Below are 18,778 nucleotides of genomic sequence, written 5' to 3'. Positions count from 1 at the left end.
AACCAACTGTTTTTAATCAAATTTATGGTCCAACTTGGTAACACCATTGTAGTGTCAGGTAAGCTACCAGGGTTATCCTTTATATTTTTTTTTACAGAACAACAAGTTGCTTTGTTATAAAGTTTCAACCTTTTTTTCATTTTGAATTTGACAGATCTGTAATTCCCAGCAGCCCCTGTGTCTGGTTTTGTACAGTTGCACCTGTAGCGGGGCCTTCACTTAGCCAAGATGGAGGTGGACGACTACATCTTTTGCAATCGCACAGACAGATGTGAGAGCAAGGGACTGATCCTGCCTCTCACAGATGAAAGCGATTGGAATGAAGGTTTTCGAGCATTTCTCTACTTCGCTGGACTTATATGGTCTTTCTTTGCCGTAGCTATCATTGCTGACATATTTATGTGTTCGATAGAAGTTATAACCAGCAAAACATCGAAATTGAAAATAGCCACGCCGCAGGGCAAAATTGAGGAAGTTGAAATTCGTGTGTGGAATGACACGGTGGCCAACCTGACTCTAATGGCCTTGGGTTCCAGCGCCCCTGAAATTATCCTCTCAATTATAGAAATTATGGGAAATGGATTTAAGTCAGGTGAACTCGGCCCAAGTACCATCGTGGGGTCGGCCGCATTTAACCTGCTTGTCATCTCGGCAGTTTGCGTGGCATCCATCCCAGAATCTGAAGTACGTCGGGTGAAACTGATCAAAGTATTTGCGGTCACTGCCAGCTTCTCCATGTTTGCATACGTCTGGTTGTTCCTAGTCCTCCAGGTTATCTCACCCAATATAGTGGATGTATGGGAGGCCGTCTTCACATTCATGTGTTTTCCGCTCTTGGTTGTGGTCGCTTACATCATCGACAAAGATTTCTGTGGTGTAAAAGGCTCTGACATGGATGTGGAAGCCGATGTGGGTGAGTGTACTGACAATGTGACAATAGGTTTCTCTGTTGCCAAAAAGGGTGCTATAATCAATGCGAAACATTAAGAGTATCCGATTATGAATTAATACTGGCTTTCATCCTGTTAACATTCATAGTGTTGAAGGTGTGCAAAGTGGAGTATAAAATTAATACCTACAACACTTAGATAAGCCTCTAGTGAGCATATTACAATCCCTTCCCCTACTCTCCCTGAAAGGTTTGAGAGATGTAATGTTGTGAGCTTATAAATTCCGTACAGCCTCTTGGGGATGTACTATCTTCAGTAAGGGTTTAGGACTAGTCATTCAGCCTGGTTAGTCATTGTCATTCAGTTTGTCAAAACTAGCTATATATGTTGATTATTCCATGATCAGTTACGTTGTCAGATTACCCCCTTCCTTCTTTACTTATTATGGACACTTGCATAGGTTCATCCGTATGCAATTACGTACAGCTACCATAACTTGCACATGTATACTTGAATGTATCTTCAGGATGTAAGTTTGCATTATAAAGAAGTGCGAGGGAGGTTGCCTGTGTGCTTGTTTGGTTAGATAGTTCATGATCATCTTGTTATTCAGTGACTGCATACAGTAATGTATCTACACTGCATGAATGCTGACAATGTTACTCATCATCAGTATAACTAACAACATATTCTGCAAGATAAAAGTAATTGATTTGTACTGCTTAATTCAGGCATGCTAATTTATTACCATTGTTGCTATATGCTGGGCTCTCAGTAAGTTTTTATCAAAGTAGGCGATGAAATCAAGTGAGTCAAAAAACAATTAAACAAAATATGCCCAGAAACAGCAAGAAAAGCTGATATTTTGGAATTTCTTGGTAATAATTAATTTTAATAAAGTAGTATGTTTGGAGGATCCAGTCATTCTTGATGCCCTGTTGTACAACTATTGAGAATCTAATATGCTTACAAGCATGAAATAACTCACAAATTAATAACTATCATTGATGAAAGCAGCATACTGTAGTTTGTTACTGTACAGTACTGTAATAGCAGGTATCCTGTTTGTATACGTACACAGTTGTTAAGAATAGCTCCTTCGATGTTCTGTGGAGATCCTTTAACAGTGGTAAGTCATTCTTAGTCACAATCCTGTCTCATATTACTTTCTAGGAAACTTTCTTCATTAAAAACAAATCTAACACATTGATGTGAACTTTTGCCTCTTTCAGAATTGTTTAGAGTGGTTGCAGGCTTCACAAAACCAATGTCTAACACACTTAAAAACAAAACAAAAATGTTCTTTAACTAAACTGATAAAACCCCACTGCAGGGCTTGTACCTTCAGCAAATAGAATTATTTGGTGGTTCTTTATCCTTCACAGGGATTTACGGCTACTAGAATTTAGATATAAAATGTTCACAACTAAATTCTTAGCATCCATAGAATAATAAGTTCAGTGCCACCACATTTCACTATCTCTAGTGTGGTAATATCTTGCTCTGACTTCTAACATTGCTGTGCCACACATTAACTATTAACCTCTCTATATTAACTACTCTCACTCAGGACTGTCTTTTTAACAATGCACTGAATAAAACAATATTTTAAATAAAGTAATTAAAAAGATTTCTTTTCTTTAGTTCAAACAGCACATTGATGCTAGTTTGAAGTTGGACAGGTCAGGCAGCAGAAACCTGAAATGTTAGTTTTTAGCAGTCTGGTTACATCGCAGTCTGGTTACATTGCAGTCATAATGAAGGTCAATATATTAAACGCTCGACCACACTCAATACAATCCTGCAACATGATATAATGGTCAAAGACTAACAGTACATATTGGAGGAGAGAAATAGCCGGACCAATTTTTGACAAGAACACCCTTCTTGCGCTAATTCTTCTATTAACATAGGATAGGCCTGGGTTTCATCTACTGTCAAAGTATGGTAGGCTGCAAAGGATAGTGTTGATCATTGCTTTGATATGTAACAGCCTTCCTGAATGGTGTTGGCTTCTGTTCATTGGCAAGAAAATATGATGCGTCAGAGTTTTTTGTCACGTGTCAGTTATTTTATGACAATACCTATATAGTACACTATATGTCATTGGTTTTACACCGTGACTAATCTCTTATTTATGAAAGAAAATCATATGTATGTTGTTTTGAATAATTAACTAAATTATCCATGAGTGGGAACCATATTTATGCTGCTCTTGGATGAAAAACAAAAATTTAATTTAACAACTATTTATTGCCATGTCTCAGCTACTACTTCCGTCAAGCAAGATCAATTTCATATGCATTATGTTTTGTCAGCTGGCACTCAGAAGTTTGGTATATCATAAAAAGCCAGATATTTGATGACTCTATATTCCATTTAGTGAGATGGGTCTTTCACATCCTGCAGTAATGTATTCCAGTTTACAGTAAACAAGATACTACAGTATAAGATATATAAACTGTAGTATACTGTGCAGTGTAAAATATACCCCAGTGTAATATATACTGGAGTGTAAATAGACTGCAGAATCAAATATACTACAATATATAATATACTGCAGTATGAAATGTACTGCAGTATGAGTATCAAATATACTGCAGTGTAACATATGTACTACAGTATCAACTATACTTCTACAGTTCAAATAAACTGACTATACTGCAGTGTAAGATATACTGCAATATTTTATACTTTTTAAATCCAGATAACTTTTTCAGGTTAATTAAGTTGTGACCTCTCTTTCTTGAAACTAGACACAAAAACTGAATACAAAATAAGTCTGTAAGAAAACTAATAAATTCATCAAAGAATCTAAACACATCAAATGCAAAGAGTTTCTATCAATTGTCAATCCTGTGGATGAAAATAACTTGTTACCTTCGAGCGAAAGTTCATTGTCAATTTAACAGGACAGAAATGATTGCCTTGGCAAGAGATACTGTCAATCTATAAATTGAAGTAAATCTCCTTGAATTTGTAATTTATCCTTCCTCTGACTAGTCCTGCAAAATTAATTATGTTTATGTTGCTTAAGGCAAGGAAGGCTTTAGCCAGGCTCATTTAATATTTGCAGATGATGCTAGAAGGATATTGAGAATTTTATCTCAAGTGGCCAACACAGTTAGTCACTGTATCACACCAAACTGTGGTTTCAATTAAGAAGCTTTCCTCTCAAGCTCTGTGAAACCAGGGAGTTGTTATGGCAACTCCCTGGTGAAACATCACAACTAGTGATCTACTGGGCTAGTCTCTTTGTCAGAACAGAACCAGGGAGATAGGAGGGAAAGGGGGGGGGGGGACCTTCCTACTCAAACCATAAACCAGCTCAGCCAGTACAGATCAGTACAGTACCGTCAAATACAGTACCGTACAGTACTTTACAGTACAGATCAGTACCGCACAGTACAGTACTATACAGTACCATAAAATACAGTGCCGTACAGTACCATACAGTACAGTTATCTTCATAATAATGTAGTCAACATGTGAATTGCCTTTCCTGTAAATGGTGGCAAATGAAAGTTATTATTTTTCATTTTCTTTACCACGACAAAACAAACACATGCCATTTATTGTTTATTGTAAATTAGATCTACATAGTAGTGATAGGATGTGTTTGCCTGGAGATTGAATTAGAAGAAAGTAGAAAATCTTATTCAGTTCCCTCATCAAAACTAAAAGGAAACAATTTAACGTGAATCATAAAAAGAAATAAATGCAGAATGAAGCATCTTTAGAACTTGAAGTGAGACAGACTGTATTGAGAATGTTTCTATGGAATATCTTGAAATCAAATGAAATCTTCTTGCAGTTTAAATTGGCACAAACAAGCACAGACCTAACACATCCTGATAACATTGAGCATGGCAAAGATATGAAAATTGTCAAACAATTGATGATATTATGTTAACAAAGCATCTGGCAACAGAAGAGTTTATGTTCCCGATAAAAATGATTGCTGGTTTGTTATCTTCCTTCTTTAAACTATCTTTCGAAGCAGAGAGATCTCCAAACATGTATGCTAATCATTGAATCAAATGAGAGCTGACATGAGAACCTGAGAGTGTTAATAGTCTGCAGTCATATTGCCAGAATATTGACACGTAGCTAGGAAGATATTCATTAAATACTGGGTTTCCTGTGTCATTACAGCCATTAAAATAGATGCAGAGCACATTTCTTAATTAATCATTTCCGTGAAGTAATTTGGTCTCCACCGGTGTTATTGTATTGGTTGCTAAGGATGGATGTATACTCTGGTTCATTAGGATACATGGATCAAGCAGCAAATCTGTGTGTCTTCCTTGTCCACCAAAGTTACGAAAAAAGAACATTGGTTGTCAAGGAGTATGAACCATACTGATCAGGTTTGCAGAAATGCTCATTGTCCATCACAAACAATATGTGAATATCAAACACTCGAAATAGCTTCTTGTTCTTTACTCTATTGCTGTTTTCAAACTTGAGATGTAGTGAGCATAATGACACTTGGATGTCTTGTAATGCATATCTCGTAGTGCGCACCTTGAAGAACGCATCTTGTAGTGCGTATCTGGAAGAGCGCTTCTTGTAGTGCGTATCTTGTGCCTATCTTGCAGTGCCTATCTTGTAGTGCATATCTTGTAGTATCTCGTAGTGCGCATCTTGCAGTACGTATCTTGTAGTGCGCATCTTGTAGTATCTCTTAGTGCGCATCTTGCAGTACGTATCTTGTAGTGCGCATCTTGTAGTATCTCTTAGTGCGACTCTTGAAGTGCACATCTTGTAGTGCGTATCTTGTAGTGCATATCTTGTAGTATCTCGTAGTGCGCATCTTGTAGTACGTATCTTGTAGTGCGCATCTTGTAGTGCAAGATGCCATTTAATACAACACCGGAAATCTAGAACTAAACAGTGAAATTGTGAATATATCACAGGTTCATTATCCTCAGAAAACCCCCAAATAATCATACCAAACACAAACAGATGAAACAACCAAAACGGTTCTATGAAAGGTTGTTAGTCTACAAGAGGAGTTAAATAGTCTTGTATTCAATTCACAGTTATCTTTAGAACCTTTTTAAAAAAAAAGTGAAGAGTTATTGATATTTGAGGCTTAAGAAGAAGTGCCTTCAGTGCCCAGGTAGACCCCTTGTGGACATATTCTCTCACTTACAATACTTGAGATTATAAGCCATTCATCCTCTCTCTTATTCTCGTGGGTCCTCTTTAGTTTGAATATTTCTTTGTACAGTGGATTTATACAGCCTGGATAACATTTCAGTAGATTCTGGACATACAATGTAGACATGAGGAATAAACATATCAACCTCTGTTACTACAGGGCTGATCTATTGCTTTTGAATTTACTTTGCTCCTTGCTTACCTGTCTCCTTACAATCTTAGCACCTCGTTCTACCGTGCCTAGAATGGTTTGAATTTGTCATATTTCAAAATGATAAGAAGGAGACTTTGTAATTTGTGGTAGTGGATAGCCACAATGACTAGTTGTTTATTATTGTACAGTACAAATAATGCAACTATTTGTACCTAGCTGGCAGTAGTACTTCATGACAAAAGCAAAAATTGATAAACCTCCAAACTTCACAAAATATGAAATGTAATTGTTTCCTCCAGGGCCATGTTACATTGTACAGTGCTGTGTGAATTGGTCTAGTGAGGCAATAGAAGTCTCTCTGTTCGATTGTGTGACATATTGTCTGTAGCGAAGTAATCATGATATGTGTGCACGCTATGAATCCAATTGATAGTACGCATCTTAGAGCTCCCAGTCCCTTGGCAACTCTCTTGATTAACCAGTGTCTGTGAATCAGCAGGAATGAATCAGTAAGCCTCAGATACTGAGTAAATTAGAGATGGAACGGAGAGACGATCGTATTGATCTCACTAAATTATCTGAACATAGGTGACTGAACTAGACAGATATACAGTGCTGTCTTGGAGTATAAAGTTAAAGATATTGCTGAATATAGATAGGGAATCCAAAATCATGCACTGTATCTCAGAGATATGCAGAGAATGAAGCAATGCAGCTACAGTACATAGCCAGTCAAGTACTGTACAAATCAATGGCATAATATACATCTAATGCATGTATATTCATTTTAAGCTATTCTGCTTTGCTTTTGCTGGTACGGTAATTACTATTATGGTGGAAGATAAATAAATAAAACTTCTTATGAATTAGTAATCTGCTCTCTTTATGGTCTAGAAGGCTGAGGGAGTTTAACCAATTGTAACCTTATTTTAGATTAAGTTGTATGAAATTGATAACCACTTGAAATGGCTGCTTTAATAACAGTTTGGTTTGAAGCATGTGTATCATTTAGAGTGCCCACACTTCTACCAGTAGCTCTCTGATTCAATCCCCCAGCTAATTAGATTCTCTTAACCCACATGTGCAAGGTTGTTGAGAGATGTCTTCTGTGAAGGCAGTCAAATAGAAGCTTCTGTTGGTATCCTAACTAATTCTTGCAGTCGATTGACTAAACTATCCTCAAATGTTCTGTTTACTCACCACCTGCATTGCCCTGTTTGCATTCAGAACTAATATACTTTATACACACTGAAATTATTAGATATTTGTATTGTCTATGAGGACATTATGAGCCTGACATTATGAGCCTGACATTATGAGCCTGACATAGTGTCATTATGCTGTATAGTTACATTTTATCATGAATTTACAGCCTGAATTCTTCTTTGCTTGTATTTCTTTCCCTTTCTTGGACTGATTTGCATCTCACAGTAGGTGATCCCTCTGGTAAGTACAGTAGCTCACTAGAAAACACTGCAGTGCTGGTTTTGTTTCTAATATTTCCATGTGTTTATTGTTTTGAGTGCCATGTGTGTAACTGAAATGTTTTGAGAGTCAGTGGTATGTTACTACATGTCTACATGCATTCCATTTGTGCATACATGTTTCCCCTTTTTTTGATAACACTACTTATTAAACATGCAGATATTTCTGTTGTTTCAATGTCTGCCATTTCATAGCTGTTTTTAGCCCATTTGTTAAGAAAAAAAAAATACTGTAACACACTACAGCCCACTATAACCCATTTTGTGAAACCTCAGTGGAAAACAACAAACACATTTTACTTTGATGTAAGGCCTAATTTTAGTCCATTTCTTGTGTAAAATGGTTCGTATGCAATGGTTTATATACAGATACTCAAGGATAGGAAGAATTTATACACTGTTGTCAAGTGCTGGTTGTGGATGTGTCTGCTGCATTGTCTTCAGTGTTTCATGTGCAGTTCAGTTAATGTCCTGATTCCGTAAACTAAGTGCATTAATGCTAAAGAAGTCAACTTTGCTTTTAATACTGTCAGCATTCACTTAGTGGTTTAGAATTCTAAGCAAGGCCATGTGTGTCCTCAGGGTTTTACTTTCGCACTTGAACAATAACGACTGGACCAACAGTTAGAGACATCTACTGACGTTGATCAAGTTTCCTTGATATATATATGCTAAATATTTTAGCTTTTTCTTTTCCACAAACTGCCAAGGTTTCTTTTTGGCTAATGATATTCAGTCTTTACACCTTTTGACAATTCAGTGAATAATAAGTAGGTCCTCCTCTACGCTTTCTTTTGACATCATTCATTCTACAGAGAGGTAACAAACAAAACTAGAAATAAAATATTTGGTCATATAGATTTTGAATTCTGGAAACCTTGGTATTAGAACTTTTGACTTAGAACTGTATGGTAATAGCATGGTCTTAGCATGCTTTGAGGTGACTATAACATACATGTAAAGAGTTGAAAAAGCATTGTTCATGCTAATTACTGAAGTTGCCAATTAAGTGCACAACACATTTGAAATTTTTAACTAATTGACATCTGCTTCGATGTAGAATACGTTGTCCTGGATTGATGGATGCAGGAGTCTGCTTTGATGTAGAATGTGTTGTCCTGTAGATTGATGTTTTTTTAATGAATGATGCATGCATGTAGATGTTACTTAACGAACCGTAACTAAATTGATCATTTACATACATGGACTGTCTCTGACTAGCTTTGAATGTTTTTTGCCTCATTGTCAGCCAAATTGAGTTCATATCTGGTACATATTAGATGTTTCTCCAGGTAGTCAATACTAGTTACAGTACTAAATGTTTCATCTGGAAAAGTTAGAACACAAAATTATATAAGAATGTGTTTGCATACCTGGTTTAGGTATTGAGAGCAACCCCCACCCTTTCCCCACCCCCCACCCTTTCCCCACCCCCCAGGAAGAAGAATACAAACAAAACAATCTTTGTTTATGATCTGGGTTTTGCAGAAAAGTAACAACTCTAACCATCTTACAAGTTGTACATAATTAATAGTAACGGCATATACATATTTACATGTACATAAACATGTTAGTTCCCTTGTAGTGAATGACAAATGGTTTAAATTAATCATCTATGTCAGGAACATATGGTTTCTTGCAGAAAGCAGAACTTAATGAAAAATACAGTCTGCACTGTAAGTATCATTTAGTTGTCTACACAGCAGCTGCTGCACTGATATATCGCTAAATAGTGAAGATCTGTAAATGTTTTAATACTAAGGAGACAGATGAATAAAGATAAAGTATATATGATAGACAGTTTATGATCACTCCTGGTATTTTATTGGCTTCTTCATGAAAGGTTGTAAGGTCGTGTTATTACATCATGGAAGGTCTGTCTTCTGGGTTTAGACATGTTATTAGTTGTCATTTTTATTTTACAATTTACAAGAATCATACAAATTTGTTACTAAACTCTCATTGTGGTTTTTCAGATTATTTTATTAGCATCAAAGTTCTACAGTTGGGTTGCTAGTGATCTAATGTTACCCAAATCTTTCGTGATGTCTTCTTGTGGTTCATATCAAGTATGATCAAAATCAAAAAGGACAAATTTTTGCTTCCAAGGATTGGTCTTCCCTTTTAAATTTTTGTTATATTTTTTACTTCACGTTAAAAATGGCAAAATCCATATGATATTAGAATCAAGAGTAGGTCTCTGACATTGCAACATGTGTAAGCCAGCAGGGTAATAAATCATGAACATGATCAGCTCTAATGAATATGTTGGTAGTCACTTTGTGCTCATCTGTCATTGCAGGTCACAAAAGATGTTTTAAGCACTCATCCAAATGGAAACTGATTCTTGAAAGAGTTCACAACTACTCAGATTCCACTTTCCTAAGGCGTGAATTTTTACAGGCTTGTTTATTCTGAGAGCCTCTTGACTGGATATATATCTGCACTTGGGTTAGAGTGCCCCCTGGGGTTACAATGCCTGCGTCCATCCATCCATAGGTATAAAGATTAAAATCATACATTCTGTAATTTAAGTTTATTGTGAGGCAGTGCTGACTTTAAGATACAATACAGTGCTTCAGATTAGAAAAAGGAAAGAAAAAATAAGGAAATTAAAGGGCATTGTTGTTTAGAATTCAAACTGATTACAAGAAAAAGAAAGAAAAAGAAAAAAGGAGAGAAAAAAGACAGAAGGCTGGTCAACCAGCATCGAATTGAAATCAACCTGTTTACTATACAGTAGATGTCTTGTTGTATTCCAGTTGGGTCAGTGTAGATATAGACTAGTACAATAGAACTAATTTAGCAGTGCATGTTACAACTATACTGCTACCACTGTACATGATTAATCTGTCATATATTAGTGATACCAGTTCACTGTTTAATTAGTAACATATTGGTGATACTAGTCTCCACAATTAATCTGTCATATTGGTGATACCACTGTCCACTGTTTTAATCTGTCATATATTGGTGATACCAGTCCACTGTTTAATTAGTAACATATTGATGATACCAGTGTCCACAATTATCTATCATATATTGGTGATACCACTGTCCACAATTAATTTGTCATATTAGTGATACCAGTCCACTGTTTAATTAGTAACATATTGGTGATACTAGTCTCCTCAATTAATCTGTCATATTGGTGATACCACTGTCCACTGTTTTAATCTGTCATATATTGGTGATACCAGTCACTGTTTAATTAGTAACATAGGTGATACCAGTGTCCACAATTAATCTGTCATATATTGGTGATACTACTGTCCACTGTTTAAACTGTAACATATTGGTGATCCCATAGTCATTGGTGATACCACACGTCGACATGAATAACATTGCTACGGGCCTAAAACCCAATTTTTTACTTGATACTAGTAATATTATTTTTATTTCACTCTTATTTGATTGTTGACTGTTGTTGGATACATGTCATTGTTTGGTGTTGGGCTTGTGGTGGAGCATGAAAGAAGAGATCTAACTGTTTGAAAACAGAAAGAACAACAGCAGTAATGGAGCTTAATTTGCTTTCAGTTTGCACTCACATCATCCATCATTGATACGTAACCAAGCACGCTGTATTGGACTTTGATTAACTTATTGCTTAGTTCTTTTTGCTCACCATGTCATCTTTGCTTTCCTCTTGCTTATCTCCATCTCTACACTCAAAAACTCATTTTTCATTGTTGCTGTTTTTGGCTTCACCCTGTCTCCTCCTACATGTCTCCTGCACGCCTCCTCCCTGCTTGATGATGGTCCATGCCTGCTTCTCCGTATCAACAACCAGTGTCTGGGTCTAACATGACTCCATACCAAGGTACTGTATAATCTACATGCTGTTGCAACACTTGCCTATTCTTCTCTCCTTCTTGTTCTGGTGTTTTTGTTTTGCAGACAACAAACTAAAAAATATATTATTTATAAATAATGGTGATGCCAGGTTGCTCTTGAATATTAAGAATTTGAATTTTCCTGAGCACTACTTATCCATTGTTTACTGCTAATGAAGTAATATCTAACTTGTTTGGAAATAGATACTTCTCTTTACTATGTAAGTTACATTACAATTTCATTTAATTTGACTGAAAAACATAGCTCTTGGTTAGTAAAGTAATTGGTAGTGAGCTGTCACTATAAAGTGCACCTCCTCATTATTAGCTAATTTATAAAATAACTCGCAGATATGAATTTCCAAACGTTGAATATTTTAGTCAATGTTTGTCATGCATATAGTATGTTATTCTGTGTATGAGTAGTTCATTCGTCAAGTTCAGTAGGGTGTGAAGGCTTCCCCTGAACTACAGTAGTATGGTAATATGGGCTGTATGTAGTGATACTATCCTACAGAAAACACTAAAAACAGCAGGCAATTCTAATGAATACATTCTACTATGCAAAAGTACTTACAACCTAAACTAGCTATTTGCCATAATGATAATATATAAAACTGAACATAAATAGCAAAATCTTTTCAATATGATAAAACCAAAATTACAAATTTTGATCCTACTTTACCATTGTGATAAGATTAAAAAATGGCCTTTTGAAACAAACTGAACATGAAATTGAAAATAAGTCATACGCCTCCCAAAATAACAAAACAGCTTAATTAGCATCCTAGTCAAATTATACATAGTTACCATGACAACCAAAGCAACATCAACAGAATGCCTTACTTAATTATCATGTGAATTCCTCTCAGGGAAACAGGAAGCTGTTTGATAAGCTCCAAAACTAGAGGTGGGAAATGACACAACATAGCCGATCAAAGGAATGAAGTGGTTGTTACTCTTCGTTTCATTTCCATAGTGTCCCATAATGCCTTTGTTTATCATTGCTTGATTCACATAGTGTCCCATAAAGCCTTTGTTTATCATTGCTTCTGACAATTCCTTGCTGAAGGCAAAATTGCATCTATGAAGTGATTATAGCAAATGAGTACTAGTGTTTGTGATGCCTGGGTTTGTAATAATGATTTCTTACCATGCCTACCTTTCACATGAACTTCATACATGGCCTATAACAGTAGTTGCCCTTGGCTGCTTACTTTAAGGTCAAAGGTCATTTGAAAACACTGATATTTGAATCACTTCTGTTTCGATGGAGTCGCATGATCTTGCAATATTAACATAAAATAAGATCCCATCTAACGTGTGAATAGTTTTCCAAGGTGTAACCATCATTTCAAATGTTTTAGGAAAAAGGAGGAAGAGTTTTGATTTAGTCCCTGCATCACATAAATATGTAGATGAATATGTAATGACCTCATCCAACTTGTCAAATATCTCAACAAGGCAAACAGATATGAAGCTGGATCCATCTAGCTCATCAGTTCACAAACTGTTTGTCTGAGTTTTTGATACCTTTATTATTGCATGAACCATGGTTTGCCAAAATGTGCCAGTAACTGATAACCCCTACCCCTCTCCAAACCATTGATGTCTAAAATTGCACACTGTGTAGTCATATTCATAGAAGATTTCTGTGGGCTTTTTCAGTTTTACGTTAACTGTAAATTCTTCTGAGCTTTGTTACATCATGTTTGAATGTTTTAACTGAATGGGTTTGTAGCTCAGTTTCACAGCTGATGAAAACCTTAAACGCTTCAACCTTTATAGGTCAAGGCAAATATCATCCATCACATTCTGTCAGATCACTAGATGTATCTGAAATGCTCAAAATAATGATAATATTAAACTAAAGATCTAGCAAAGAAACTGGCAAAGGATGCAGTCTTTTTCACTGATGTCACTTTTTGTGTTAAACAATTAATCAATTATCGCATTAGTTAATGAAAGGCTTATAAAGTCAATTCTGTTTTTTTGGTTAATTGGCTCTGTGAGAAGTCTTCCTTGTGACCAGGGTTTCATGTTGTTGTTAAATGCTTTTATCTTTTAATGATTTACCTAGCCAGTCCAGTGGTGGGTTGTACTTTTACACTTAGTGAGTCTACTTACTTCTATATCAGACCAATGCTGTCTTCGTGGACTGAATAATTTAGTTCTTGCTGTCTTTTGGTTGTGAAAGCAAGTTGGGTATCAAGTCAATGTCCCTGGAAACTGAGGAACATGTCATTTGTGGTGTGGATCAACTCAGATGAGGAAACTGTCTTGAATTACACAATTAGTTGTTAGTATTAGGATCCTAGTTTTGTGCATAGTGCATTCACATGCTAGTCTGTATTGTGGTGTGTTGTTAATGTATTTAGTGCATTTATTATTCCGTTATTACCCCTAACAAACCTGTATGTGGTTCTGTGTACCCTTAAGCTCTACCCCCTCTCTTTCTTCCTTCTCTTTACATTTTGAGTTATTATTATCCAATGGATGCTCCACAACCATGATATCAAATTCACCAAGATGTTTGTCTCAAACTAGAACTGGCATCATCTGCCTTAATAATATGTAAGTTATAATATAGTTCTCATCTAAACTTTGACCTCTCCTAGAGCTGAGTGCCTATTCCAACCTCACAAGCAGTCAGTTGACCAAGAAGAAGGTGGCTGACTTTATGAAGGAGGTGGGCAAGCATCCCGACCTGGACGAGGAGACTATTGCTAAGTTGATTGCTCTGGAGGCAGCACAACATGAGCATCACTCCAGAGCCTGGTATCGAGTTAATGCTACTCGTGGACTCACTGGGGGCTCCAAAGTACAACCTGCTCTGGACGGTCACGTTATGGAGGTAGCATTCTTAAACTCAGAAAAAGTTTCCAATCCTTTCTGGAACGGATGTAAAGATTTAATTACGATGTTGTTTCCTATGTACATACTTTACAAACGCTGTGAAAATGATCTCTTCATCATCATCAGTTTGTCATTTCTAATGTGAAGATTCCTACACTTCCTATCATAGCAATAACCACCTCTAAATGAACTTTGACCTTCGCAGTAGGCCTGGTATAAGAGGCAATGCAATTATGACACCATGTCATAGCATTTATTATTGATTTTAGTCTGGACTAACGATGCTAGCAGCCTTGAATATTATTACATTCCAGAAACTGCTCAGTAACCTTCTATTAATTATGGCAGGTATTCATTATGGTCATAACTGATCAACAAGTAATATTAATGCCAGGAGTCAAACCTGGTGGTTTATGTATGAAATTTAATGCAACACAATGGACAGCTGCAGCTAACATTATAATGTATAGCCTGCTAGTTCCTATCTATGGTAGCTCCAGTGTGTGCATGTTAATGTAAGCCAATGTATATCAACCCTGTGCACAGTGAAGTTTAGTTCGTAATTTATGGGTAGTACCATTTTGAATAGAGTGCAATATGCTACAACCCTGGTACTGCATAAAGCTACTGTAGCAGGTGGTTCCTAGTGGAGATACTAGAGATAGTGTGAAGATCATATCTGCCCAGCCTTAGTAGATTATCATCCAGGTGATTGCATGTTAGGCATCATGCTATGTCTACAAGATTAATAGAATGGTGAAAGTCTATTGTTTAAGTTGTTGAAGAGGCATGTTACCCTTCAAATATGGGAGGAGTTGTGGGGTGTGTGCCCAGGAGAAACCCTTCTGGTTCTATCACATATATGTTACTATTATTACTTCATTAACTCTTACATTGCAGCTCTACCACAAAATTAAGAACAATGAGCTAGCCCCAATTCGACCTGGGACTGATTTGTCCAAAGATGGTACTCTGGCCGTGGTGGAATTTGTCACTGCATCTGTTGCCGTTTTTGAGAACGAGAAGAAGGTTCGTGTTGAAGTTGATCGCTATGGATTGGAGAGCAACCAAGTCCAGGTCAAGTAAGTTTGAAGTGTCGTACATATTTAATGTTTCCGTCTTCAGCCATGAAATCCTCTTTTGAGCACCGTTGAGCATTGATGTGAACTCTGATCAGACCTGAAACTATCCACCCCCCTCATTCTTGCTCCCCACCCACATTCTTGCCTTCTTTATGATATCACTTCTTTGATCTTGGTATGCATCCTACCACTGACAGCTAACTTGAGTTAAAACATTAAGATTGGACTACAGTTATCAGCTTTCACTTGTAGCATTTTCCTCCATTAGGTTTCATATGTGAACTAATGCAAACAGTGTTTAAACAGTCTAAGCACAAGAACTAATTGACTTGTGAACAGGTACACCAAATATAAATATCAAACACCAATTAACCTTTACAAACCTAAACAACCACAGTTACTGTTGCAGATGCTGAAATAGCTTTAGTATTGGCAGGTTCCAGTTCCTTGTGACATTCAAATCAACACATATAGCTTACATGTATATAGCTTACAGTGGGTATGAAGCATTTGTAATACAAAAAACAGGACTGTTAGTGTTTTTGTGCTTAATTCTGTGTGAAGAGTTTATACTCTTGTTGTTCTTTGAACTAAACAGTAGTGTGTGTACCTACCAAACTGTGATTCATATTCTCTCTCTCAGATTATGGTGCAGTTAGTGCACAGGTCTAACACTGCCTAGCTCCTAATCTTCCATGCCCATTTTCCTTTTGCACAAGTTTTGATCGTTGAGTAGTAACCAAACACATTGTCAGGTATAACACACTGGCAGCCTTGTTCTGGACATGACATAACAATAACCAATGATCAAAAAAGCAAAGGTTTCATCCTTATTCTGTATTCTGATCATTTCTTAGTAAATTATTAATTAGATTAATCATAAACAAACTTGTGACCATTGTCACCTGTTCGTGCCCCACCCTTTCATCATTAAATATTCTTTTGGACTCCCTCTTCAAACAGGATTATTTGGGCTATTTGTTCTTATTTGTCTATAACAACCCCTGGGTATGTAACCCTTGTATTAGAACTGTTGTTTTGATAAAGACATCATACTCATCTACCAGACAGTCCCTCTGAGTGACAACCAGGTCAGTCCCAGCAAATCCACTCACTGACAGGTTACCCTCAGACAAACTAAGCCAACAACCTCATCAAATACATGGACTTTATTCACAGTTGTATATAGATGTTATTTTTTACAATAATTTGTTATTCAATAGTTTCATATCATCTTTTCTCAAGGTATGAAACAGTTGATGGTACTGCAGAAGCTAACAGTGATTACGTTCCTGCTAAGGGTACCTTGGTCTTTGAGGCCGGGGAGACCTCCAAGTACATTGACATTGAGATCATCGATGACTATGAATGGGAACCAGATGAGACATTCTTTGTCAAACTAACTCTGGACACCAAAGAGAACACCATGATCGGACGTAAGACCATCTGCGAGGTGACCATCATCAATGACGATGGTAAGGATACTATTTACTTATTACTCAGATAAAAGATACTGATAAATGACATGCTATCATTACTGACACATCATAGCTGGGTTGCTATTACAACTGAGTTGCTATTGTAGCTGTAGTACTTTGTTATATAAACTGCTATGTTTTGGTGATTTTAGTTTGTCTAAACATTAAAAAATTAATTACAGGAGTAGACTTAATGAGAAAGGACCTGTTAACAGCAACTGACCTTCATCAAATTAGCAGTTAGAGGCCTAGTCTTATCACAATTCCTTCCCACATGTGCACTAGCACTACATTTCTCTAATTAGAAGAATCGATGTAAAATTAAATGGTACGTTTCAGTCATGAGGAAAATAGTTTAATAGTCAATACGGTAGCTAGCATCTGCTTGTATTTATTGAGTTTGGTTGATTGGATGGTCTAGCTTGGTATTAACATGATACTCAAGAGCATACTGACAATGTAGGAACTGCCAAGTGCTGAAAATTGTCAACCCTCCAAAGCATATAAATAGCTGAATATTGCCTTAATACTGAACAACAACTGTTTCTTACATGATTTGATGCAAATCCATTAGAATGGATGTTTGATGTGGACATGGTTGTCACATCAGGTGCAGCCAAGGCGAGACATCTCTGCTAATTATAATGACATGATTGCATCTCTAGCCCAGAAATCAATGGAGCGCTGTTGTAAAGTACCACTGTCTTTACCCTGGGTGAATCATCTGGAAAATGTGTTGGGCCAATCAGAATTGAGAGAGATAGAGCTGTACAGAATGTTGGCATGCATCACTTGAATTGGTCTCGCTGAAGGTTAAGTCATAGCGGTCTTGTACAATTCGTTTGATAAACCTTACATGGGTAAATTGTGATTAAACTGAATTGTATTTATTTTTACTCATGGTAAGGTTAGCCCTTTGTTTAAATGATTAGTATAATATGTGTCAGTTTGGTGTGCAGAGATTTCTTATAATTTTGTTTCTAGTTTGATCTGTTTTAATAGTCATGCAGTTTGGTCCCATTTGAACAGTCATCAATTTCTGCTTGATAATTTCCCACACTTTCAGAACAAGCCAAATAAATACTTGTAGTTATTTACTTGCATTCTATGTGTTATTCCAGACCCAGGAAAGCTGGAGTTTGCCAAGAATACGTATCTGGTTAAAGAGAGCATTGGTTCTGTCATCATCACGGTTAACCGTGTGGATGGATCTGATGGCAAAGTGGAGGTCAAGTGGACTACCAAGGACATTGAGGCTGTCAACGGCAGCGACTACATTGGAGGGGAAGGGATACTCATCTTTGAACACGGGGAACGGGAGAAAAACATAGAAATTCCAATCATTGATGACCAGGAATATGAGAAGGATGAGAGCTTTGAAATCGAGCTGTCTGATCCAAGTCCTGGAGCAGATCTAGGAAGACTCAAAAAGACAGTAGTAACCATCATTAATGATGACGGTAAACAATTCTCTTCTTTACAGTATATATGTGTCCCCGTGTCTGTGTCCTCATGTCTGTCCCCATGTCTGTGTGTCATTTGGTCAGTTAGCATTCCCCCACAGCTCATACACACCCAGACGTCTTCGTCTTTAACTACTTCCCACATTTGCTCACATGTGGATCTGTTACTCTCTTCCAGATTACACTGGTGTCTTGGATCGTGTGGTTGCCATTACCCACATAAACATTGACCGGCTAAGGATCGGTAACTCCTCCTATGCAGACCAGTTCCGCGACGCCTTGAATGTGAATGGTGGAGATGTAGAGAATTCAACCACGATTGACTATGTGCTGCATTTCATCACAATCTACTTTAAGGTAATGATACAG

The 18,778-nt window shown here is 36.8% G+C and overlaps 1 protein-coding gene across 10 annotated transcripts in view; it reads left to right on the top strand.

Moving 5' to 3' along the window:
* LOC139960711 (sodium/calcium exchanger 2-like) overlaps positions 1-18,778 on the top strand; it is a 55,403-nt gene that overhangs the window by 31,031 nt on the left and 5,594 nt on the right. For 3 of the 10 annotated variants that reach the window (XM_071959297.1, XM_071959296.1, XM_071959298.1), the window contains exons 2-10: positions 155-913; positions 1,972-2,019; positions 7,642-7,656; positions 11,488-11,517; positions 14,149-14,384; positions 15,287-15,468; positions 16,714-16,943; positions 18,068-18,406; positions 18,588-18,766. In XM_071959297.1, coding sequence (XP_071815398.1) covers positions 229-913; positions 1,972-2,019; positions 7,642-7,656; positions 11,488-11,517; positions 14,149-14,384; positions 15,287-15,468; positions 16,714-16,943; positions 18,068-18,406; positions 18,588-18,766 — 1,944 coding nt within the window. In that variant the 5' untranslated portion in view covers positions 155-228. The remainder of the gene's footprint in view (positions 1-154; positions 914-1,971; positions 2,020-7,641; positions 7,657-11,487; positions 11,518-14,148; positions 14,385-15,286; positions 15,469-16,713; positions 16,944-18,067; positions 18,407-18,587; positions 18,767-18,778) is intronic. The other 7 variants (XM_071959303.1, XM_071959299.1, XM_071959301.1 and 4 more) reach the window with 7 other exon arrangements.

The sequence above is a fragment of the Apostichopus japonicus genome, chromosome 19, assembly GCF_037975245.1.
Source record: "Apostichopus japonicus isolate 1M-3 chromosome 19, ASM3797524v1, whole genome shotgun sequence".
Taxonomy (NCBI): Eukaryota; Metazoa; Echinodermata; class Holothuroidea; order Aspidochirotida; family Stichopodidae; genus Apostichopus; species Apostichopus japonicus.
Note: the sequence above shows the minus strand (reverse complement) of the source record. Positions and strands in the feature narration are given on the sequence as shown.